The sequence below is a fragment of the Psammomys obesus genome, unplaced genomic scaffold, assembly GCF_907164565.1.
Source record: "Psammomys obesus unplaced genomic scaffold, mPsaObe1.curated_primary_1811, whole genome shotgun sequence".
Classification (NCBI taxonomy): Eukaryota; Metazoa; Chordata; class Mammalia; order Rodentia; family Muridae; genus Psammomys; species Psammomys obesus.
Window position 1 is genome coordinate 46,575,843 of NW_026587216.1, and position 27,172 is coordinate 46,603,014.

General features: G+C 35.9%; 1 protein-coding gene across 1 annotated transcript in view; it reads left to right on the forward strand.

Moving 5' to 3' along the window:
- Positions 1 to 27,172, forward strand: part of Mmp16 (matrix metallopeptidase 16) — a 247,066-nt gene that overhangs the window by 198,018 nt on the left and 21,876 nt on the right. Inside the window, exon 7 of the mRNA XM_055603625.1 lies at positions 21,060 to 21,198. Coding sequence (XP_055459600.1) covers positions 21,060 to 21,198 — 139 coding nt within the window. The remainder of the gene's footprint in view (positions 1 to 21,059; positions 21,199 to 27,172) is intronic.

Genomic DNA, 27,172 nt, shown 5'->3' on the forward strand with positions numbered 1-27,172 from the left:
TCGTTGGATTTTTTTTCTTCCTTAAACTGTGTAGATGGGTATTTTAAAATATCAGTTACTCCTGATGTGATCTGATAGACTAAGACCAGAAGGAAGGAGAAGAGGACCTCCCCTATCAGTGGACTTGGGGAGGGGCATGCATGAAAAAGGGGGAGGAAGGGTGGGATTGGGAGGGGAGGTAGGAGGGGCTTATGGGGGGATACAAAGTGAATAAAGACTAATTAATAAAAAATTATATCAGTTACACACCCTTTCAAACTCAATTGTTCTTAAAATCCTTCTGTTAAATTTAAGCCATCAACAAGGAAAAATGACAAAATATGTTTTCCAAAGAATATTAAGCTTCTATGGGACTCTTTCTCCAACCAAAGACCATGTATGGATATAACCTAGAACCCCTGCTTGGATGTAGTCCATGGTAGCTCAGTATCCAAGTGGGTTACCCTAGTAAGGGGAACAAGGGCTATTTCTGACATGAACTCAATGACTGGCTCTTTGACACCCTCTTCCCCCTGAGGGAGGAGCAGCCTTGCTAGGCCACAGAGGAGGACATTGCAGCCAGGCCTGAAGATACCTGAAAAGCTAGGGTCAGATGGAAGGGGAGGAGGGCCTCCCCTATCAGTGGACTTGGAAAGAGGCAGGGAGAAGATGAGGCAGGGAGAGTGGGACTGGGAAGAAATGAGAGAGGGGGCTATGGCTGGGATACAAATAAATAACCTGTGATTAATATAAAAATTACAAAAAGATACTGTAATATTTTAAGACATTAGGTCAGACAAGGTTAATGATGTGGGTCACTGGAAAGCACATGCTTAGTGTGTATAAGATCTAGATTCAATCCTCAGAAATAAATAAACAAAACAAAACAACAGTTAGCACATCAGTGTGAGTACAGAGGACCTCGATGTTGCACAGCAGGGCATATATTCCCTGGCAGGTAGGTCTTCTGTTTAATAAGGTTCACAGCTGTACAAGACAAATGGTGCATTTTCTCCCTCAGCTACATTTCATGCAGTGGTTTCAGTGCTAGCCATCTGGGATTGGGTTTTCAGCTCAGTCCAAATCTTACCACCAATGTGTGTGGTATCTTCCATAATACAGTCTTATCCTCCAGTTTTGGCAAGCAACTAAGAGGAAGAAGAAGAGCTTGTGTTATTGGGAAGAGTTGCTCCTGGAGCCTTGCTGACATACACTTATGAAGGCATCTCATATTTGGGACTGGGATCCATGGTCAGTAATCTGCTGCTTCCAGAAGTAGCACTATCCAGACATCCAAGGTAACACTTTGAATCTCCCTTCTGTATTTTTTTATATGTTTACACCTATAAACAAAAGCTACCCCAGCCTTAATCTAGACAATGGACAATGATAAATGCAGAGATTCACAGATGATCATGTTTCAGGGACTAAACAGTGGTTGCCAATTCAGACAAAAATAAGACTTCGTTACCACACCCTCTTTGGCTCACAGAATATTCTGGAAGAGTAGATGAACAGTAGAAGGTGAAGGGAAGTAGTGTCATTCTATGGACTCGGTAACACTATTACATTCATCAATTCACTGCCACCGGATTCCTGTACTGGCTCCACACACAAACAGCCCTCGGCAATTCATAAAAGAGGGAGATGCCCAAGAGACACTGCCCTTTACCTCTGAACTGTTGACTATTGATAAGTTCGTGAAGGTGGCAAATCACTGTCCTTAGTTGTTTACTCACTGCTGGGCATTCACTAGGTTCCAATAAATAGCTCCCAAACCCATGCAGTTATACACATTCTAAATCACAAAACAAAAGGATAAGACATGAAAACTAGAGAGATATTTGAGGAAAGGAGAGAAATGGGATGTTAGAGAGATTGTGGAAGAATGATTGGTATGTATACATACATGCATAAAATTTCATAGGAACAAATTTAATTAATAACAATAAATAGCTTTTTAAAAACTGGAGGTAGTTTTAAAGATATTTGAGCAGACTAAATGATACTGTTTTATAAAAAAAGTAAATTACATATAATACAAATGTCAATTCTGTACTGTCACTTTTAGTATATACTAAAAACTGAAATAGGTTTAATGTTATATTGGGTCTTACATGCTTGTCAAACCTGAAAAACATAAAAATGTACATGAGTGTAAGAATATATGAAGATGAATTTTTTTCTTTAAATCTTTAAACTTAAACATTGTAGTAATATATATGTTTGTCAGTGTAATTATTTAATGAATTTTAGTAACACAAGCTCCCAGAAATAATAACGAATTTGATTATCATTCTAACCAAATACAATGATTTTTTAAAACATGGTTATATAATAAATTGTTTTATTTCATTGTATCATATTGTAAACCATGTACCCTTTGCAACTAAAATTTAGAAAGCAATCATCTAGTTTCTTACCAATGTATATTGTTTGAAAGTATTTTTTATTTCTTTTTTAAAAAATCCCTCCTACTCTATCATATAATCTTTTGTACATTGGCTATTACATTAAAACAGTTGTGTGTGTGTATGTGTGTGAATTAAAAATAAAGGAAAACAATCAAGAATAAAGTAGGGTGGAGGAGGGGATGTCAAGGGAGAGGAAGGTAGGAGAGAATGGAAGAAGAGAGCTGGTGAGAGAAGGAAAAATTGTTTAAAAGATCCAGACATCCCTTGCAGTAGAAATCAGAGCGTGTCAATATTCCATTCTTGAGTTTATAAACTAGGTTATCTGAATTTATTTAGCCTCAAAAGAAATCATTAACAATACAAAATTATAAAACAAATAATTGGGCATAAGCTAAAATCTTAATATCAATTCATAGGACCTCTTTAATTATCTTGGAAATATGAATATGTATGCTCAAGAAAAATCTGTGATGTAAAGTAAACTATAATCAGAAGGTTGCCTCTGAATAGGCAACGTTATGGCATCTTAAAAAACCATCAGCTTTTTGATAACCCAACGCACACAGTTAGAGTTCAATACCACACGTGCTAAAATGTGCGAAGGCTTCAAGGCATGCATTCCCCTGGTTACTACAGAATTCCTCCGCCCCAGTTCAATGATTTTTTTTTGTTTAGTGTGCAATGTAAATTGACCGTTTTCAATGCCTCCATTTATAGTGTATTTACTTAGAACATTTAGTACCTGAGACATAATATTTTTCTCAGTCTTCAGTAGGTCTGAATGAATCCTCAGTCTCCTCAACAAGTATCTACTAGCACTTGCATGAGTTATTGTTATAGAAGGACAGTCTCCTCTGTCATAGCCAATCCTGTCATTTAGCTTTTATTAAAGTACACTTTGTTTTTCTATATGTAGACATTTATTTAGAACAGCACCATTTGTTGAAGATGCTGTCTTTTTTCCATTGTATGGTTTTGGCTTCTTTGTCAAAAATTAAGCATCTGTAGGTGTATGGGTTTATTTCTGGGTCTTCAATTCAATTCCATTGATCCAACTGTCTGTTCCTATGCCAGTACCTTGCCATTTTTATTATTGTTGCTCTATATAGTACAGCTTGAGAACAGGGAGATACCTTCAGAAGATCTTTCATTGTATAGGGTCCATCCAAAGACCATGCATGGAGAGCACTTAGACTTCCATCTCAGAAGTAGTACATAGGCAGCTCAGTTTCCGAGTGGGTTGCCTAGTAAGGGGAGCAGGGGCATGGACTCAGTGGCTGCCTCTTTGATCACCATCCCCAGGGGGTGCAGCCCTGCCAGGCCATAGAGGAAGAGGATGCAGCCAGTCCTGGTGAGTCCTGATAGACTAGGGTTAGATAGTAGGGGAGGAAGGCCTCCCCTATCAGTGGACTAGGGGAGGGGCATAGAGGGAAAAGAGGGAGGGATGTTGGGACTGGGAGGAGACAAGGAAAGGGACTACATCTGGGATACAAGTTTAGTAAATTGTGTTAAATAATAAATTTTAAAAACCTTAAGATCATCTTGAAACAGTGTTTCTCAGCTTTCCAAATGCTTCAGCCCTTTAATAGAGTTTCTCATGTTGTGGTGACCCCCATCCATAAAATTATTTTGGTTGTTACTTTATAACTGTAATTTTGCTACTGTTAGGAACTGTAATGTAAATGTCTGATATGCAGGATATCTAGGATGTGACCTCTCTATGGTCATCACCCACAGGTTGAGAACCACTGTCTTGAAAATTATTCTTAGGTGAATAGATATTAGAGATATTGAAGTCACATTAAAGCAACTAAATCAGGAAAAAAAGGAATATGCCAGATATTAGACATTTGAAATTTAGTTTCAATGAAATTTTTTTTCTATAACATTAAAATGGTCAATTTGAATATTTCAGTTTTATAGCTTTATTTTTATCTAATTTCTATGTTTCAGCTTTATAACTATGTAATAACTATAAACATGAGTTTATATCTTATTTTATGATTTTACATGTTTAAGTAAAATTATAATGAAATAACTCAGTAATAAAAAGTACACTTTATCTTATAACATGTAGCTTTATACTTATTACATTTCAGACTATAAGTCAGGTGAATATAAAAGATGAAATTCAAACAAGTAAAAAATATTTTTTTAATGTCAAATGGCTTTATATTTTTTTAAAAAAGCATATTTCTGTTGTGAGTAGCTTTAATCTCCATTTTTTACCTATTACATTCACTGATTTATTTTTAGAATAAATATTTAAAAGGTGGATGCCCATGCAAGGAAAAAGTGTGTATTTTGATTCAACATTTTGAAAATGTGTCTACATGATTGATTGGTCCTGTGCAATTGCAAAGAGTCAGAGTGGACAAAGAGTGAAACAAAAGGAGAATTCCAAGTATTTTCCTCTAAGACACATCAATAATGACCAAGAACTTTGCACCATTTCTCATCTTTAAGATTTCAAATACAGACAGTAGCTTGGGCTCAAGCCTTTAACCTTGAGAAACGTTTATCCAAACCAAGACTAATCTAAGTTCAGTGGTTCAGGGAGAGGTGGCATTTTATAAACCACATGTTGGGACCAGTGTTTCAAAGTCATTGCAGAAAAACTCTCCAATTAGGCCTTCAGCTTACAGGCCTCTAAGATTTAGCTCTCATCCTTGAGAGAAAAAAAAAATCTCTGGAAGTTGAGACTGCGTTGCCTTACCTGTAGTAGAGACTGTTAGCATCATACTCATTTAGGCTGACTACAGTACCAGAGTTTATTGTAACAAAAAAAAAAAAAAAAAATCCTGTTCACTAATCTCCTACTAAAGACTTTACAAACACTAGTGCTGAGATTTGTCTCATTGATTATTTTCTCATAGATTTAGAACACTATTCCATTTATGAATTATTCTTTTTTAATTCTATTTTTTAACAATTTATTCATTATATATCGCCAGTTGAAGCCCCCTTCCTCAACACCCCCCAGTCCCACCCTTCCTCCCTCTTTCCCCTACCCCCTTCCCTTAGTCCACTGAAAGGGGGTGTTCTCCACTACTGCCATTTGCTCATAGCTTGTTAGGTCTCATCAGGACTGCCTGGATCTTCTTCCTCCGTGGCCTGGCAAGGCTGCATCACCAGGAGCAAGTAATCAGAAAGCAGTCAACTGAGTTCATGATAGAGGCAGCCCCTGCTCCCCTCCCTCAGAGATCCACATGGAGACTGACCTGCCAGTTGGCCACATCTGAGCAGGGGCACGGGGTTTAGGCATATTGGAGCGTATATTAAAAGGGGCATAATATCCCATTAACTTACAACAGAATGTAATTTTCTAGGACAATGTTCTTTAATGGAACATGCCGCCATGGCAGAGCAGGCCATGGTGCACTTCTCCTGGAATCCTGTGTCTATTGATCATTTGTGGTATGCCTAACCGATGTTCGGAATGGCCTTCCCACTGTATGAAGTTTCTGTAAATGTAGTAGTCACTTGTAGCCAGTGGCTACCATATAAACAATACTAATCTAGAAAATGAGTTTTGATCAATGTATCAATGTCTTCAAATAGTATTTCTTAAAAAATTTTTAAAATAACTTTTTATTTAAAAATATCTTTAATATTTTTGATTATTCATTATTATTGTTATCAATTACAATTTATTCATCTTGTATCCCTGCAATAGCACCCTCCCTTATCTTATCCAAGTCCTACCCTCATTGCCTCTTCCCCACCATCCCCCTCCCCTAGTCCACTGATTAAGGAGTTCCTCCTCCCTTACTATCAGGTCTCATCAGGACTCTATGGATCCTCTTTCTCTGTGGTCTAGTAAGGTCACCTCACCAAAGGGAGGTGACCAAAAAACAGACAACCAAAATTCCCATGAGACTGCCCCTGCCCCTCTTACTAGGGAACCCACATGGAGCCTAAGCTGCCCATGGGCTACATCTAAGAAGGGAGTCTGAGTTGTATCCATGCACGGTCCTTGGTTGATACACCAAGAAACCAAGTAATCCATTTTTAAAAAAATGGGGTAGAGAGCTAAACAGACCTTCATTCTCAACAGAAGAATATCAAATGGCAGAGAAACACTTAAAAAAATGCTCAATGTCTTTGACCATCAGAGAAATGCAAATCACAATGACCCTGAGATTCTACCTTACTCCATCAGAATGGTTAAGATCAAAATTTCAAGTTTCAACACATACAAGAGAGATAGTGGCAAAAGGGGAACCATCCTCCACTGCTGGCGGGAATATAAACTTATAAAACAATTTAGAAATCAATCTGGCACTGTCTAAGAAAATTAGGAATGGTGCTCTCTCAAGATCCAGATATACCACTCCTCACCATATACCCAAAAGATGCCTCACTATTCAATAAGGACATTTGCTCAACTATATTCATAGCAGATTTATTTGTAATAACCAGAATCTGGAAACAATCTAGATTTCCATCAATTGAGGAATGGATAAAGAAATTTTGGTAAATTTACACAATGGAATACTACTCAGCAATTAAAAACAAGGAAATCATTTATTTATCTGTAGGCAAATTGATAGAACTAGAAAAGATCATCCTGAGTGAGGTGACCCAAGAGCAGAAAGACACATATGGTATATACTCATTTATAAGTAGATGTTAGCCATATAATATAGGATAAACATACTAGAATCCATACTCTTAAATAAGCTAATCAACAAGGAGAACCCTAGGGAAGAGCTTTAATCCAAGCCCAGAAGGGCAAATAATATAGACATTGGAAGTAGGAGAAGACAGGAAACAAGACAGGAACCTACCACAAAAGGTCTCTGAAAGACTCTACTTACTGATTGAGGTTTCAAAGCAGATGTTGAGACACATAGCCAAATTTTGGGCAGAGTACCAGGAATCATTTTTTAATTTTTATGTTTTTATATTAATTACAGTTTATTCACTTTGTATTCCAGCTGCAGCACCCTCCCCCATTCCTTCTCAATCCAACCATCCCTCCCTCATCTCCTCCCATGCCCCTCTCTAAGTCCACTGATAGGGGAGGTCCTCCTCCCCTTCCATCTGACCCTAGCTTATCAGGTCTCATCTGGACTGGCTGCATTGTCCTCCTCTGTGGCCTGGCAAGGCTGTTCCCTCACCAGAAGGAGGTGATCAAACAGACAGTCCCTATTCACCTTACTTGGACAATGAGCTGCCAGGGGCTACACCTGAGCAGAGGTTATAGGTTATATCCATGAATGGCCCTTGGTTGGAGTATCATTTTCAGAAAAGACCCCTGTATTCAGATTTTTTTGGTTCTATTGCTCTCATTGATTAGCTCCTATCCTCTCCAAGTCTTACTATTTCCCCGTTCTTTCATCAGATTCCCTGCACTGTGCCCAAAGTTTGGTTATGAGTCTCAGCATCTGCTTTGATACACTAGAGCCTTTCAGAGGCCCTCTGTGGTAGGCTCCTGTCCTGTTTCCTGTTTTCTCCTTCTTCCAATGTCTATCCCATTTGTCTTTCTGAGAGAGGATTGATCATCTTACCCAGGGTCCTTCTTCTTGCTTAGCTTCTTTAGATGTACAGATTTTAGTATGATTATCCTATATTATATGTCTAATATCCACTTATAAGTGCATATATTCCCTGTGTGTCTTTTTGCTCCTGGGATACCTCACTCAGGATAATATTTTCCAGATCCCACCATTTGCCCGCAAATTTCATGATTTCCTTGTTTTTAATTGCTGAGTAGTATTCCTTTGTGTAAAAGTACCACAATTTTTGTATCCAATCTTCTCTTGAGGGACATCTGTTTTGTTTTCAACTTCTGGCTATTACAAATAAAGCTGCTACAAACATGGTTGAGCAAATGTTCTTGTTGTGTACTTGAGCATCTTTTGGATATATGCCTAGGAGTGGTATAGCTGGATCTTGAGGAAGCACTATTCCTAATTCCAGAGTGGTTGTACAAGTTTACTTTCCCAACAGCAATGGAGGAGGGTTCCCCCTTCTCCACATCCTCTCCAGCATGTGTTGTCACTTGAGTTATTTATCTTAATCATTCTGATGGGTGCAAGGTGAAATCTCAGGGGTGTTTTTATTTGCATATTCGTGATGACTAAAGATGACTTAAGCATTACTTTAAGTGTTTTTCTGCCATTCTGAATTCCTCTACAGAGAATTCTCTGTTTAGCTCTGTACCCCATTTTTTAATTGGATTACTTGATTTGTTGCTTTTTAACTTCTTTAGTTCTTTATATATTCTGGATACTAGCCTTCTGTCAGATATAGGGTTGGTGAAGATCCTTTCCCAGTCTGTAGGCTGTTGTTTTGTTCTGACAACAGTATCCTTTGCTTTACATAAGCTTTTCAGTTTTATGAGGTCCCATTTATTGGTTGTTGATCTTAGAGCCTGTGTTGTTGGTTTTCTGTTCAGGAAATTGTCTCCTGTGCTAATGAGTTCTAGGCTCTTCCCCAATTTTTCCACCAGCTCGTTTAGTGTGTCTGGTTTTATGTTGAGGTCATTAATCCACTTAGACTTTAGTTTTGTGTAGGGTAATAAATATAGATTTATTTGCATTTTTCTACATGTAGGCATCCAGTTAGACCAGCACCATTTGTTGAAGATGCTGTCTTTTTTCCATTTTATGGTTTTGGCTTCTTTGTCAAAAATCAATCATCCGAAGATGTGTGGGTTGATTTCTTCTATTTGATTCCATTGATCCATGATTCTATTTCTTTGCCAGTGCCAAGCGTTTTTTAAATACTATTGCTCTGTAATACAGCTTGAGATCAGGGATGGAGATACCTGTAGATGATCTGTTGTTGTACAGGATTGTTTTGGAAATTCTCAGTTTTTTGTTTTTCCATATGAAGTTGAGAATTTTTCTTTCAAGGTCTGTAAAGAATTGTGTTGGTATTTTGATGAGAATTGCATTGGATCTTTAGATTGCTTTTGGAAAGATGGGCATTTTCACTATGTTAATTCTACCAATCCATGAGCACGGGAGATCTTTCCATCTTCTGATATCTTCTCCACTGTCTTTCTTCAGACACTTGAATTTTTTTTTTTAAAAAAAACATGTCTTTCACTTGCTTGGTTAGAGTCACCCCAAGGTGTTTTATGTTATTAGTGACTATTGTGAAGGGTGTTGTTGCAATAATTTCTATCTCAGACCTTTTGGTATACAGGAGGCTTCTGACTTTTTTGAGTTAATTTGTATTCAGCCACTTTGCTGAAGGTGTTTATCAGTTGAAGGAGTTCTCTTGTTGAATTTTTTAGGGTGACTAATGTATACTATCATATCATCTGCAAATAGTGATACTTTGACTGCTTCGTTTCTGATTTTTATCCCTTTGATCTCCTTTAGTTGTCTTATTGCTCTAGCTACGACTTCAAGTACTATGTTGAAAAGATATGGAGAGAGTGGGCAGCCTTGCTTTTTGCCTGATTTCAGTGGGATTGCTTTAAGTTTCTCTCCATTGAGTTTGATGTTGGCTATAGGCTTGCTGTATATTGTCTTTATTATGTTTAGGTATTTGCCTTGTATCCCTGATGTCTCCAAGACTTTAAACATGAATGGGTGCTGGAATTTGTCAAATGCTTTTTCAATATCTAAGGAGATGATCATATAGTTTTTCTCCTTTCGTTTGTTTATATGGTGGATCACATTGGTGGATTTCTGTATATTGAACTACCCCAGCATGCCTGGGATGAAGCCTACTTGGTCATGGTGGATGATATCTTTGATGTGTTCTTGTATTCGGTTTGCAAGTATTTTATTGAATATTTTTGCATCAATGTTCATAAGAGCGATAGGCCTGGAGTTCTCTTTTTTTGTTGGATCTTTGTGTGGTTTAGGTATCAAGGTGACTGTGGCTTCATACAATGAGTTTGCTAATATTCCTGCTGTTTCTATTTTGTAGAATCGTTTGGAGTTAGCTCTTCTTTGAAGGTATGGTAGTAGAATTGTGCTGAAACCATCTGTCCCTGGTCTTTTTTTGGATGGGAGACTTTTGATGACCAATTCTATTTCTTTAGGGGATATAAACTATTCAATCTATTTACCTGATCCTGATTTAATTTTGATAAATTGAATCTATCAAGAAAATTTTCCTTTGCCATTTAGATTTTCAAATTTTGTGGCACATAGGCTTTTGTAAGACCTAATGATCTTTTGAATTTCCTCAGTGTCTCTTGTTATGTGCCTGTTTTCTTTTCTGATTTTACTGATTTCAATAGCCTCTCACTGCCTTTTAGTTAGTTTGGCTAAGGGTTTGTCGATATTTTTGATTTTCTCAAAGAACCAGCTCTTGTTTTTATCGATTAGTTGAATTGTTTTATTTGTTTCTAATTTATTGATTTCAGCCCTGAGTTTGATTATTTATAGCTGTCTACTCCTCTTGGGTGTGTCTGCTTCATTTTTTTTCTAGGACCTTCAGGTAAGCCGTTAAGTTGCTTGTATGAGATGTTTCAAATTTCTTCTTGAAGGTTAGTGCTATGAATCTCATGGATAAGGAAGAGACACAAAGACCTAGAGGGGACACAAGTGCCACAAGGCAAGCATCAGCCAAAAACTCTGCGATTGGGCGGCTGGGCGTGGGGGGTGCGGAGGGAGGCCTGTAGAGACTGATGAATCAACCATGGACCAAGCATAGAAAAAAATAATTATTGAAAATTGGTTTCCTCATACATTGCTAGCACAATTCACCTCCCTTCCATTCTTCCTAATTTTTAAGTAATATAAGATTTTTTTAAGTAATAAAAGTCTTATTTGTTTCAAATAAATGATTTATCAATATATTTTAAAAATAACTTAAATTTTCTGAGTACATATTGTGTGAATGGTGTGTGTGTATTTGTGTGTGAGAGAGAGAAAGAGAAAGAGTTGTGATGTGAGTTGAGACTAGCGCCGTGATTGTGTGTTGATGTCAGACTCTGAACATACAACATTTCAATGTAGATGTTCGGTTTCATCAGCCTAGATTGCTTTTACTTGTTTGTAACCAGTGCAACAATGGGTCAGTAGTGTAAACAAAATAAAAGTGAAGCCAAATAGTATAGAAAAAGCTATTAAATAGTATTAGCCTTCATTCATCTCCTGTGTTTCTGTGCATAGTCATATTTTCACTATTTCTTGCTAACAAAATATAATTATGACAGAGTCTGGTGAAAGAAAAGACTGTAAAGATTCAACAAAAATAATATTATTTCATTAACACTATTGAAGCCGTGGAGGCTTCAATATTATGAAAATTGGGGAAGTTCAACAAAAAAAATGAAGACAATAGAACATTGCTACAAAGGAAGTCGGTCTATATTAATTTTAATAGTGTTTTTATTTAGTCCTTGTCTTATACTCTTACTTTGTCAATGATGATTTTTTAATATGAAGTTTTAATCATATAAATGAAGTCTTGATATTTTTTGTTAGTTAGTTTGTTTGTTTTTAAGAGTCTTGCTGTGTTGTCCAGGAAGGACTTAAATTTTGAGCCTCCTGTTTTCTTATGCTATGAATACAGGCATATGTTTTCATATCTGCTGATTGCTTGCTATTAATATTTTTGTTTTTAATTTTTAAGGAAAATAGCTATAACAGTAATGCTTATTGTGTCCATAATGAAGACACTAGAGTAAGGAATGCACTCTAAAAAGTCAAAGGAAAGAGAAGGAGGAGTGTCTACTTGTGACATTTCCAAACTACTATTTGCTTCTGCAGTCTAGTTTTACACACTGAATTCAGGGACACATTTATATACTAATGAGAATTATGTTACGTAACAGTTTATTTTGAATAAGATTGAATCGTGTGGTAACGTTCAGCTCACACAGCTATTTTAATATTACCTTGGGCCTTCTTCATATCCATTTATTTGTCATTTTCAGCTTTAAATTTACACAGTCTAATTTACATTTTCAAAAGTTCTACAAACCATAACACAAGGACACATTTTACTTGTAATCAGTACTAACAAAGTAATTTTAATTGTCAGGTATGTATTTTCTGAGGTGATTGATTCAGTGCTTAAAGTGCTTGCTGTTCTTGCATGAAGATGTCAGTTTTGGATTTCTAAACCCATGTCAAATCCAAAAAAAGTAGTACATCTGTCATCCCTGAGCCTCAAGTTGGACATCAGAGAAGACATAAAAATATCTAGTCTCACAGCTCAGCTAGCCTAGTGCACACAGCAGTGGAAGAAAAGAGACCCATCACAAACAAGGTCAGAATCAGCAACCAAAGTTATACTCAGGCCTCTACACTCACTGTGAAATGCACACACACACACACACACACACACACACACACACACACACAGATTACTAATGATCTTGAACACCTATTGAGAGGCTGATAAGCGAGATCATGAATCATTAATTCACTCAAGCTATGCATCAGTAACCTTATTGATTCAGTTCTCTTTCAAAAGTAATGATTTCATTGTAACCTGAAGGGGGAAAAAAAACAAACCTGAGCCATAGATATTGAGTGGGGAAAAAAGCCAGTCTGAATACAAAATGGTTTTTACATTGATTTATTTATTTTTGCATACAAAGAATATTCACAAAATTTAAGTAATTATTTTCATGATTAAAGAGATGATTCAGCACTGAGGAACATTGGCTGCTCCTGCAGAGGACCTGAATGTCTTTCCCTCCAAATATAAGCAGAAATAAAAGGTTTATTACACTAGCATTTTTGTATGAATTAGAATCCTTACAAAAATACAGACAGGATTTTGTATTCACAACTACACTCAAACATTCAACCATAACCCCAAATATAAAAGTTGTAAATGAGCATAGTTAGGCATTTGAAATGCTGTACGTGATTAAGCAAGGAGTTTTCCTTCCTATTAAATATGTTACAGGAACTCCTTTCCTTTTTAGCAACTCAAGCATGATTTGACTTATTCTTTATTAGCTGCAATATACTTAGGCACCTCACTGTGTGGTCTCCTGGATCCTCATTCTACATGTGTCTTTAATGTGCTTTTTACTTTTCCTTCTCTGTTTCTTACCCTGTTTCAATACTTGTCTTTTTAGCTATTTTGTTTTAGTGTTAATGTCATTGACCTGTGCCTTGTTAAGCTCCCTTCTTTCTGTTCCACTTCCCATTTACAAGTCGTTGCTTCTACAACAGTTTCTCCTTACTTACCTGTAGTGCCCTAGCACACAGTGCTGTACTTTATCTATGTGACTTCCACCTAGCCTTCATGTCATATCCCCCCTTTTTTGGAAATGTTCACCATCATCCTGACAGATTTTTGTTGTTGTTGTTGTTTGCCTCCATTGTGTGATGTATAATGTATTTCAATATTATGTTTTCTAATACCCTTAAAGGAATGACACCAATGAAATGAAACAATGCTAATGTAAAAGGCAGAAAACTCAGGAGGCCTAAACTTAGGGAAAGAACAGAGACAAATAAGAATTACTGGAAGCGGGAGAAATCCTCTTCCCAAGGAAAAAGCACACCAGTTGGTCAGCCCTGAAGACATATATATATATATATATATATATATATATATATATGTGTGTGTGTGTGTGTGTGTGTGTGTGTGTGTGTGTGTGTGTATAGTACTATACAAACTGAGCAGGTTGTGTTTGTGTTCTTTTGGAATGTGTGTGCACGCATGGATAGGTGTGTGTGCATGTGCTTGCGTGTGTGCATGCACATATATACACAGACTTATGTGACAACAATGAAAGAAAAAGAGGCTGAATTTGAGAGATCAAGGAGATGGGAGAGTCAAGGAAGGCTTTGGAGGAAGGTAAATAAATGGACAAATAATTATATTATAATATCAAAATTAATTTTAAAAATTACCTATGAAAGTTCAGACAATAGCATCCTTCCGCATCAGCACTGGCTGCTGAAGCTTCTCTTAGCCTTTAAACACTCTAGTTAAGTATCTGTTTATGTCCAAGTGATCCCTGTTGCTATACTTAGCTTCTCTGTACTTAACTTTACTCATTTTTCGATCTTTAGTTACCAGTTTCTCAGAAAAATTTTTAAAAAGTGCTTAGTGGTAATGTATTTTAAAGGCTGAAAGAGCATGATGGCCATGACTGCAAGGGAGCCTGGGCCACAACTATACAGTGAATACCAGGGCAGGATGATTGTTGCTATATAGTGAGTTCCTGTCTCTCTGCCCCGCTATGAACATACAAAGCTCCATTACTGAGTTCAAGATTAGGAAGCCTATTTACTTGTTTTAATACTGCAGAAGGTGCCCATTTCCCCCTACAGCAGCAACAAATGGCATCTCTAACTCATTTTTGTTTCCCTGACAGCATGAAGCAGAATCTTAGGAGTTTCCATTTTCTAACACTGAGGTCACCTGATTTCCCTCAGGCATCTTGGTAGCAACAGTTTTGCCAAGGAGCTGTTTGTTGGGGATTCACTTGGAGTGTAAAGAAGGGCAATTACCTTTTGAACTCTGTTTTTGAGTAAACAAAGCTGAGTGGAACAGTGGGAGCAGAAGGGATGTTCTCAAGAGCATATTAGCATAAAGCAATTAAGCACTGGTAATAAGAGTTGGTCCCTGCTGTTATGGCAACAAATGCCAGTGGCCTCTGGAACAACCTCACTTAGGAATCTTTCAAGGTGTCTTGAGTTGCTCTTCTTGGGAGTTCTCTGCCCCAGCTGCCCTTATCCCTTAGGAAAATATTTCTAATTCAACACAGGCCTTTAACACATTTATGTTGACAGGTAACTTTGTATCCACTTCACTGGTAATATAAAGTGTTTCTCAGGAGCACCCTGCCTAGGGGGGCATTCTTCTCACCCCCTTTGCCTCTGACCTGGCTCAGTGAAGTGGAGACTTGACTGTTTCTGTTGAATACATTGTTCTGAAAGCACACATTTGCTCTCCCTTCCACAACTTCCAGCCTTGTACCTTTCTTCTTGTGTTCTGGAAAGGTCTGTAGAGAAAGAATGTGGCTCGTTCAGGAAAATGGTGAAACTAAACTCCCTAGTGTGGTCTCCTATCTTTGACAGTTCCGGCATCCTATGGTAAGTCTTCTCACACCTCCAACCCCCACAGCCTGACAGGGTCTTGGCACATTGCGCAGGAGAGCATGAGTAGGGGGATATTAGTGGCAGTAAGTAGGAGGGTCACCTGAAAGGCAATATAGGAGTCTTTTAGAAAACAGACAGAAGAGCATACTTGCCACTTGGCTATGTGCACAGTGGGTTATGTTTGGGCAAGAGAGAAAGTAAGCACAATCAAGAGTTTCCATGAAATATAAAACAACTGGGCCCTGTTAAGTTGAAGCCTCGAAGAAAAGCTGCTGGTTTATTTTGATTGTTCTATCTTTGGATATTCACAGGGTGAGGGGTGTGATGCTTTAGAGGACAAATGAATACATACAGAACCAGGACAAAGAACAGAAATTCAGAGTGCAATGGACTGAGGAAAAGAACAAAACGTGGCACTATTGAAAAGACACTTTGAATCGGTGCCAAAAGCTCAATTAAGTCAGTAAGTTGAGGCAGATAGTAACCTTCACACTTGAAACCAGCCTGATCTACACAGTAAGTTCAAAGCTAGCCTGGACATTAGAGAGAGACTGTGTCTCAAAAGCTCTACACTGAGCCTATCGTGTAGCATACCTTAAAAAAATAGGTTTATATCAAACAATTTTATGGCAAATACTTTTTTCAGATGAAAAATGAAAGAAAGGTAATTCTGTTTAGTGACAGCTGTTTTGTGGCTCATACTCAGTGATTGGTAGTTCCCATTTTCGTAGAGTCAAGGTGTAATACATTTGGAATCAACTTTGGTCTTTCAAACTGAATATACAATTTTAGGGTATTTGTTGTTTTTAGTAGGTTTTTTTAATATCTAGAACTTCTAATACAATGAAGTAAAATGAATGCTTTATGATTATAGCACCTAATATTAGATATCCAAACTGGAATTTCATCACCTTGCCAATATTCCTTATATCCAATCCCAGAAGAAAAAAAATATTAAATATAAATGTTGCTGTGTTGTGCAATTGTGTGTGGGTTTTCCTGTTCCCCCACACAATGACGTGCCCTGGATGATAACCATTGCGCGCATTCTGCACAAGCATAGGTTCAAGAAGAATCACGGGGAAAGCTAGTGAGCACAGGGTCAGCAGTTGTTCTCTTCCATTTTCTCCTAAGGTCTTTCATCACTGGGGAGAAAGGAGCATCACTTCTTCACTGGTCATTAGTTATGTGTGGAAACGTGATAAAATGGAGGCTTTTGCCTTTGTGTATAATCATTTAATTCTGCATTGGTGTCTCTAAAGTTTTAATTTTCAAAAATTTTATGCACTGTTATGATTTAATAAATACTAATGAATAAAATAGTGGTATGTATCAACCGCAACCATGTTATTTAATCTTTCAGTGTCCAGATTTTTTTTCAATACGAACTAAACGAAAATTAAAGGAGTTTTAGAAATATGTCCAAACTGCTCAAATTACTACATCTGTTTAGCACAGTAGTGAGCAACGTATTCTGAACTGTTAGCTCTCTGCTTACAAACACCTACCTGTATTTATTTACTTAAGAATTTACCATTCTAAATTCAAATGTCAACTATAACTAATGATTTCTTACGAGTATTTTAGAAAATTTTCGGCATTATAAAGTTTAAAATCTTTTGGGAAACAACTTGCTAATATGTTATTTCCTTCTGCCTCTACAGTGGGTCTGTGTTTTGATCATTTTTCAAAAGTGTAGACACTTATGCAAAGGGCTTACCCAGGGCAGATGGACTGCTGTATCTTTATTCCCAGAATTCCCTCTGGTCGATTTTACATTGATGAGCTGTGAATCTCGTAATAGAAAAATCATTGCACACATTCATGACTGTCTTAGTAAGAAGCCTATTCTAATGGTTGTCTTAAATAGGCTGTTCTGTAATGTTTATACATCAAAAAATAAAAACTTAAAAAAAAGCAAGCAATCGAAAAACAAACAACAGTAACAACAAAACAGCTTATGTCAGCTACTGCGACAAGATAGTACAAGCTTCCCTGAAGCATATTACTTTTGCAAGACACATCTAATCTTTGCCTCCCTTACAGTTCCTTTTTCATCCCCAAGTTATCAACTTGATATTTCTTTCCTAATATTGAAGAGTAATATATCTAACACAGTAGGAATAGATTCCTACTCTTGACATACTGGAATGCTCGGTAGACGAATAATCTAAACACTAGTGATGTTACTTGTTTACTAGTGATATTAATAGTGATATTACTTATTACTTCAGGCGAATAATCTAAACACTAGTGGTATTACTTGTTTGGTATCACCATATTTGATTTTATGCTTCTAGTATACAATTATTATGATCAAATGGAGCACATACTAATTTAATTTATATGGAATTATGTATATTTGTTTTAGATACATACAGGAGGATCTTCATGTTTGAGGTCACCCTGGTCTAGATCATGAATTCCATTCACCTATGGTTACATCGTGAGACACTATCATAAGCTCCTCCCACACCACAAATACACACACACACACACACACACACACACACACACACACACACACACTAACATCTGTGTATATATTATGAGCAAAGGTTGGCATCGGTATTATTTGTTATAGCCAATTTCTACATCAAGTTTAAGGACGTTTGATACACTTCCATGTACTCAGAATAGTTTGTATCCATCATATGCATTTACAAACTTCATGTGTTTCAAGGTCTTTGTATATTGCCTTTGTCTTCCAGAAATTTTTAGTGAATACATGTTTTTAAGATATGTTTATAAAAGTTTTCCAAAAATACAAACAAGAACATTTAAGAATCTCCATTTCACCTCCTAGTTTCTGTTTTCCTTATATGCATTTGGTATGTAAATCCAAGCATAAGCAATATCTACATTATATATTTATATATGTAGATGTAATTTTGTGTAAATCTATCAATACACATGTAAGATTTTCTTATCACTCTTCACATGATAGCATGATAGATGCTAAAGACAGAGTTCTTTGTATCTTATTATATTGCATTACAGTTACCAGTTGGAGAAGCACCATCTTGATTTGGGGTAAATTGCTACTGAAACGATTTGTTAAAAGAAACAATGCATATGTAATACGATCATATATAACAATCATATATAGTGTTGTTGATATTCACAGGTGTTGTGTCATGTTGTGTTCCAACCAGGAATATGTGAGAGATACTGTTTCTATGAGTCAGAACATTAAAGCTTACCAGATAAGAAAGATAGTGTCATAGAATAGTTTCTACTCTTGTTTAACTGGCTATAGGTCAGGTTGTATCTCTATTCCTGTGCTCACAAGGTGCTTCCTGTCCTTCATTTCTTTCTGTCTTTCTTTCTTTTTTTCCTTTTTTGTTTCTTCTTTTTTTCCTTCCTTTCTTTCTATTTATCTTTCTATTTTGACATTATTTGATTCTTAGGTGTTTATATTTTATTTTTAGGTTTCATTTTTTAAAGAGATCTATGTACTTGCTGTATTATTAGCCCCTGTGATCTGGATGTAAATATTTTCTACTTCTTTGTCATAGACTCTTATTTTGCCAATGGCATTTTCTGAAAATGTCATTGAAAAAATATTTTTAATTTAACCACATTACATTAAAGCAAAACAATATTTCCAGGTCACGTTAGCCATCATGAACAAATCTGTAGTTGCAAAAGGTATTTTTCTAGTAGCTTATACAGCCAATGAGTTCTTTTGCTTAGATTACCATGATATCAAGTCATGTAGATAAACATAAAAACAATTTCTTCTGTTTGAAAATTTATAGATGTAGAGAGAAGAAGAGAGAGAGAGAAAGACATATATCATCTAAATGGTGATTTGGTAAAAAAAATTTTTTTGAGAAGTTTGCCTGTTAAATATACATTGACCTCTTACAGTATAATTCTTGTAATATAACTTTTCCTTGCATATGTAAATAAATGGCTGTTTAATCCAAATAAAGTACAAAAGACAGATTAAAAAACAAAAAGATGATTTGGCCTATCTCTACCTTGGTGAACCAGTGTGTTCATTATGGTTACAGGAGCATACGGAATCAAAGACAGCCGTATCACCCAAGTGTAGGTGACAGTGTACAGAAGATGCTCCCTAGAGCTCCCTCCCAATTTGCAGGCAACTCCACTGAAGATTTTCCTCTATCCCAAAAAGCGTTTACTGAATGTATTACCTTGGAAGAGGGCTCACAACTTCTTCAATCTGACGAGCCTCCGTTTTCTCCTCATGAGCAAAAATTTTAATATTTAGAAAATAATAATAATTTGAATCATCACTATGAGAGTCAGCATGTCGCCATGCCTCTGCATTCCTCTGTAGTTAGAATAATAATCACACTGAGACTTAGACAGTAGTTGGTTATTAAATCAAGGTCTAACGTCTTGACGAAAATTACAAGGTTGTTAAGAAAGAGGAAAAGAATAGGATGTGAATTCAGAGACAGTAATGATGTTACTGTTTTCTTTAAAGAATTGGATTTGAAGAGAAGACAGCCTATACTGGTTAGAACAATAACTAAGTGCAATGTGACAGGTATCATATTATCATCTGAGGTGACATGAAGTAATTCTCAGTAGACTGTGTTTCAATGCTTGAGTAAAGCCTAGCAAGCACAGCAAGGTCAACTGTTTCCACACAGAATTTTGTCAGACTTTCTCCCAGGTTATTCACAGATACCTGAATTGGGAGAAGGGCAGAGAGCATTGAAACCAAAGTAAACTGTGACATGCATTTGTCTAAATACTAAACATATTCAATTTCAAATAAAATATATTGTGTTACATGTATGGGTATTTGAAATATAGTAAAATTTAAAATGAATTAAAATGCTCCAGAATTGAAAGCATTACAAAAAAAAATATGTTTTCTAATATCAAAAATTTGAATAAGCTTTCTTCTGAAACACTCAATAGAAAATTATTTGGCATCAGCAGATGTATCACTTTTCTTAGATTTTTGTTGCATTTTTTTTCTGGCAAGTATTAATGATTTATATCAGAATACATTATGTTCACTCTAATTAATAACTCATTAACTTTGTAAACAGTTACAACAGGGCAAATCTTGACTAAGAATAGACATGAATTCTACTTTAAAACGGAGGCAAGTAAAGCATTTTGGACAGTCAGATAGGAGAGAAAATTAACTAAAAAGTGGAATCTACAGTGTTTTTTTTTTTCAAGATAAATTTGCTTATATAACAGTTATCATTACTTACCAACTGAGACATATTTGATGATGTATCATTACAAAAAAACTGCAGCTCTAATGTGGCCAGAGAAACATGACACTTCTCTTCAATCCTCAGCATCTGTAGCATGGAGGTCCTATGTATGTACTAAAATACTCTTCTCCATATAAAATGTACATGCATTTGTGGGAACAGCCCCCTCCCACCACCAGGCAGGACCGTGTCTGTGCTTCTCCTGATTTGCCATTTAAGCAAATCCTAAGACAATTACAAATGTAAAAGTAAAGTATTTTGGCATGATTTTAATTCACACACTATGGTTTGGTGACTGAGGGATTTTCTAGCTAGTTTATTATGAAGTCTTAGCTCTCCCTCAGGTTTTGACGAAAGAAAATAAGGATACTAAATTAGCTTCTGAACTGTCCAGTGCATGGTTACCTCACCAGTGCTGTCCAGGCTTGAACAAATGCTGAGCATTGCTCTGGCTTGCTTTGCAGGACCAATGGTTCTGGCGGGTGAGAAACAACAGGGTGATGGATGGATACCCCATGCAAATTACTTACTTCTGGAGGGGCTTGCCTCCCAGTATCGATGCAGTTTATGAGAACAGTGATGGAAATTTCGTCTTTTTTAAAGGTAAGCATGTTTTCTCAGGCTGGTTCTGTTGTACGTTTATCATTTTGTTTAAGGCCTTGTAAAGCACTGGGAAGTTAATAAATAAAGATTATTAAAATTATATAATAGATTTTATGAAATGCACCATATATTAAATAGAAACATATGTGAAATAAAATAAGTATAATGTTTTTTTATGCAATTTATACTTTCATTTCCAGCATTTTTGTGTGTAAGTAAAAATTTGGTGACATCCTGCTTTATAATGATTTTAGATTTGGACTAAATGCAATGCCTTTAGAAAAGTAAGGCGTAGAGAAGGACTAGTACATGCTTTCAACTTCAGTTACTTAGAAGGCTGAGGATACAGCAAGAGAATGGCTTGAACCAAGTAGTTTCAAAATAATATAGCCTGAGAATCTTAGTAAGACCTTGCCAAAAAAAAAAAAAAGAAGGAGGGAAGGAAGGAAGGAAGGATGGAAGGAAGGAAAGAAGGGAGAGAAAAGTAGAAAGAAGAGGAATAGGGAGAAAAAGTGAAAAGAAAGGAAATAAGTGGCCACTTCTTATCTGTTTGTTTCTATAGTATTTGAAGTTGCTGACTGCTATTTGTGGTGAAATCTATTTTATAACTCAGAATATATAATCTTTGTAGTTTTATTGTATTTATCAGTTTGTGTAAACAACTTCTAACAAACTAAGACATTAACCATAAGGATGAAAAAAGGTTGGAACTAGCAAAGTCACCCAATGATCAATACTCTGATAATGACTTAATTATTAATTATTTATCAGAAGAGTGAGTGCTTATCTTACAAGTGCTACCAAGTACCTAGCATGCAAAGTCGATAACTTTGCAAAGTGAATTGTTCCTCTGTCCTTAAAACTTGACAATAGATAACTTTAAATGGGTCTATAGGGCACAGAGGTCAGAGTGCTAGAGAACCGAGGGAACTGTGGCAACAAATCTAAACTGAGGCTGAGACCTGATGTGTGGAAGAATCATGACTCCTGTGTGATCCGTGGTCTTCGGGTGCTGAAAATAGACTAAATAGAGGACTCAGTTTGAGAAAAAGAAAGAAGAGAATCTGAAGAAGAAAAAGTAATTATTCACAGGATTGAGTTAGACTTTGTTGTAGTGATAGGTTAGTGGAAGCAGCTTGAAGGCAGGATGTATGTTTTATGTTATATTAAATGACTGTATGCTTGGAATACTTTGCTTTCAAGGATTATCTTGATGAAAACAGAAGAAGTGATATGTCAGTTATACAGTCACAGGGGTTCTGTGATTATGTGTGTGTATATATATATACATATATATATATATACATATATATATATATATATGTATATATATAAACTAATATTGTCCTTGAGAACTAGGCAGAATTCCTGGTCTCAGCTTACTTATTGGGGATTATGATCCATATTATTCCCTCTCTCTGAATTACTTGAACCTCTAAATTATTGTCACATATGGGTAATTGGCACATATGTACCGTCAGTGAATGACAGTCACGGTGGCTGCTGCTATGACTGTTAGTAATATTATTGCCCTCCTGCTATTTTAGAGCAGGCATAACTGGAATATACATATATTATACCTCTGTGAACAATGTATGAAAACCAGTTACCAGGCAAATTGGTGTTTTTAATTGGGTTCAAGTTGTATCAGTAAAATAACTGAGAAAGAAACTAAGAAGAAAGCTTAAGCACAATTTTATTAGAGATTAAGAAAAAAAGCAAAGCAAAGAAGGTCAGCAAACAGCCATGAAAAGCAGTAACAAGGTAGAAAGATTTGGGTAGTTTTAAACATGAGTAAGAATGTCCAGTCAATGAAAATGTGTCTAGGTTTTGGTCATGATCTAAAAGAGAAACTTTTGTAAAGGAATGTTCTAATTTTCTGAGTAACTCAGACAAACAGTGTACTTGGTAAAGCAGACAAGCTCAGTTCTGTCTGAAATTTCTGCAAGGGACTGCAAGGGACTGCAAGGAGAGGAAGAGTAAGTCCATTATGTCATTAACTGGATAACTGTTCATCCCATCACATGGCTTTGGATGAGTCATTCCTTCTGAGGTTTCCTGGCCAGGTGGTTGAGAGGGTTATCTAGATTAACCCTTAAGAAAGCAGACAATGTTGGACAGTGCTCGACCATTTGGAGCTGCCCAGAGTGGAAGCAGGTCTCATGCTTATCGTACCACACCACATTCCCGGAGAGCTCTGCTTTCAGGCTTGTCATTCTTTTTTTTTTTTTTTTTTTTTTTACAGTATAAAATGTAGGTTTTATTACTATTTAATTTAAATCTTTATTACTTTGATAATTTCATACATAAGTATGGTTAATAACACCTATGCTTCTACCCTTCCCACTCCTTGCCTGTCTCCTCAACTCACTCTCAAGTTCAAGACCTCTTCTTCTATAATTGTTGTTGCAGACATAAATACCATATATATTATATATATATACATATATATATTCACACACATACTGAGTTACTAAATTGCTCTTATACACATGTATTCAGGCTTGTCATTCTTAAAGCCCAAAGAGTGGCAAAGTCTGGACTATTTATTTAGTGTTACCAGGAAAATGGATGGGGTTGAAAACTTCAGTGGCCTGGAAGACCACTCTGACAGTACCTGAAGGTTGTGAATATTAGCTGCGTAGGACGTAGCGGGAAATTTTCCTCTCCTCCACTCTTCTTTGGCATTGTGCCTGCCCAGCAAGTCGTTATTCTCAGGATCAAAGTATAATTTATGATGATGATGCAGGTAATAAAAACAAGGAGTTTGGGAAAGCAATTATATCTAAAGTGCCTACGGGAAAACTACAGGTCCCGAACAGGGGTATGAGGGCCCTTTACTACCTCAGGGCTGTTTCGCTTTTATTCGCTTTGCTTTTGTTCACTTTCATGTGAATGCATTCGCCCCTTTTCTTTCATCTTTCAACAGCTTGTATATAAATCATACCCTCAGACTATTCTTCCAGACACTGGAAGAATATTTAAATATTTAAACGTAAGTTATTTAAATATACCTTATTTAAATACACCTTTTGATAACACATTTTACTTGCAAAAAAAATTTAAATTACTTAAAAACCTAAAACTTTCAAACAAATTTCATCAGGGTGGGTTTCCTTCATATTTTTGGACCATCCCAATAGTTTCAGTTTAGGAAAGAGAACTGGTTGCATAGTCTCTGCTTAGTAGACATTTTAATGAAATAATGCCTATAAGTGCTAATTAAATGTCAGTAGGAATTAGAGAAGGGGTGGCCATCACAGAGGTTGACAGTACCTTCTGCTTCCGGCCACATAGTCATGCTCAAGAAATTAGCCAGGATACACAGTGAGACGGATTGGGGGATTTAATTACCTAAGAATCATCACTATCCTGGTTCTGCCTAACAAATATTTAAGGTAAAACCTCAAGTACTCAAACCATTACCATGAAATTGATCTGGAATGAAATTCAAGAATAATTACAGGTACATAACTATGAAGCATAAAATATAACACAATATTCAGATATTATTTATCAGATTCTTGAAGTTTATATCTAGTATAAAGGGCAGGATATCAAATAAAAAGCATCCACATTGCAAAAGAACACAGAAAATTTTTCCCACAGGCCAGTCTGTGCCTATGTTGGAATAAGATGCAGTCAAGCAAAAAATTTACTCAAATTGGTGAGTGAATATAATAATGTTGCAAGACTGTAGGATTAGCAATTGTTTTTACATATCTCGAATGATTATGAAGAGACTGAAACACTGTAATATTTTAAACTAACAACCTAGCCTGTCTTATTTTCATGGTATTTGGGATGAGGACAGGAAAATCCTCAATAAGAGGAAGGGACTTAGTTTTTATTTGTTATGTCAGTAGCCTGCAACCAGCATCCCACCGTGTGATATGAAGAGGAACAAAGAACTGTTCTTCATGTAATCATTTCCAGAGCAAAAAGGAGTAACAAACTAAAGGAGAAGCAAGCTCACCTGTTTTCTTCATTACACTGGACTAAATAAACCTTCTCCTTACTATGATGAGGGAAAACTGCACTATGCTCCAAGAAATCTAGTATGCAAATATCTTTGCAAATACCTTTCACAACAAAAGCAGACTGTGTTTAATTTGAAAAAAAAAATGCTTCAAAGCAAGAAGTCTGTGGGAATTGTTTTCTACTACCTGTTAGTGAAGAAAAAAATCAAATGCCATACCATTTTAAAGTTTCCATATCTCTGGATGAACTGCAAAACAATATGTAGCACTTACACACACCAAAACTCCACTAACCAAAAACAAACAAAGCTTAAGTGAAGCCTGTGTCATTCATGGGTGCAGCACTCAATACTATTGCAGTACGAAGTATAGTCACATTTATTAGTAAAGTCATTTTTGTTCCAGTCAAAACTTTTGCAGGCTTCATTGTAGTATATGTAGTAGCAGTTAAGTTAACTATGACAATCAGACACAAAGACTCAACATACAAAAAGAGCCTTAGAGATTATTATGTAAATTTGAGTCTTATTTGAAATTACTGTTGAAAACACTGGTTTCCATGAAGGTAGAAAACTAGATACCTGTGAAAAGGAGTGCCTAATTCAGAAATACACCCAAACATATATCTAGAAGGAAACTTTTTCTTCAGAAATTTCTTCGAGAGGTACAGAAAAATTTCAGTAGGGGAAAACGAAAGCCTTTTCAACAAGTAATTCCCAAAACATCAGCTAGCTATGCTCAAGACAAATAAACTCAGCTCTGTACCTTGTGTCCTATTTTAAAATGAATTCACAATAGCCTCATCTTCCTTCTGAAACAGTTGACTCTCTGAATGTTCTAGACAAATATTGGCCACATCTGTGAGTCTGGTTTAAGGATTTTAATGAAAAAATCAAAATCTACTAAGAATTTCATTTTCTTCATTTTAAAGATACTTTAAAGAACAGCATTTAGTGGTGTGTCACCAGAATACACAGAGAATCCTCAAAACTTAATTCTACAAAGCTCAGTAGCATATGGATAAAATTATTATCCAGGTTAATATATAGATGACAGATGGAAGTTGGGGAAGTGGGAAGGAATACAGGCAAGCTTGTGATATTCCTGGAAGACAAAATTGTCCATTATTTTAGTTATTTGATATTTGGTAGAGGCAGCTATATGTATATATTAACTTTTGTATATGTCATACATAAAAACTTATAAATTACATAATTTAGATACATGTTATTTACCATGCAGTGATATTTTTGCCAAGCAAAGCTGGCAAGTAATGTCAGTTTATGTATTCCACCAGCTCACATGTGCTGGATCATAGGTGTTAGGATTAATTTCTTTATTATTCTATTTCATGTTAAAAGTAAATACCCACATAATACATTCTCTCTGTAATTCCCTCCTGAATAATTAGGTATAATGATAATGAAGTAGGGCCTGTCATAGCACACTTCTTTTCTGAAACTTCTTGTGTTGGCTTAAGTTCTAGTATTAGAACTTTCAGTTGAATGAGGAATTAATTCTTAATGGAGTGGTAACCTATTTACTGAACCTATATTAAAAACAACAAATAATCTTAATTTAATGTTACATAATAGCATCTTGAAAATGGTTTTTGATGTATTTTCTAATAAGAATATGTGCTGGTAATAAGTATGAAATATTTCAGTAATCACATTTTTGCATAATCTCACCATGTTATACTTAATGTAATTATTGTTCTATTTTTACATATTTTTCTAGTATTTACTTATTATTTTTAAAGTTTTGCTATTAAATTATCTATTCCTCAAAAGAGCCCTTAAATTTTTGTGACATGAAGGAATTCAAGAGTTGATAAACATTGTAAAGAATATTGTAAAATACACTAAATGTATAAGTGCACAGTTCTTTCTGAAAGAAAGGCAGAAAGTAAGAAAGAAAGAGAGAGAGAGAGAGAGAAAGAAAGAAAAGAAAGAAAGAAAGAAAGAAAGAAAGAAAGAAAGAAAGAAAGAAAG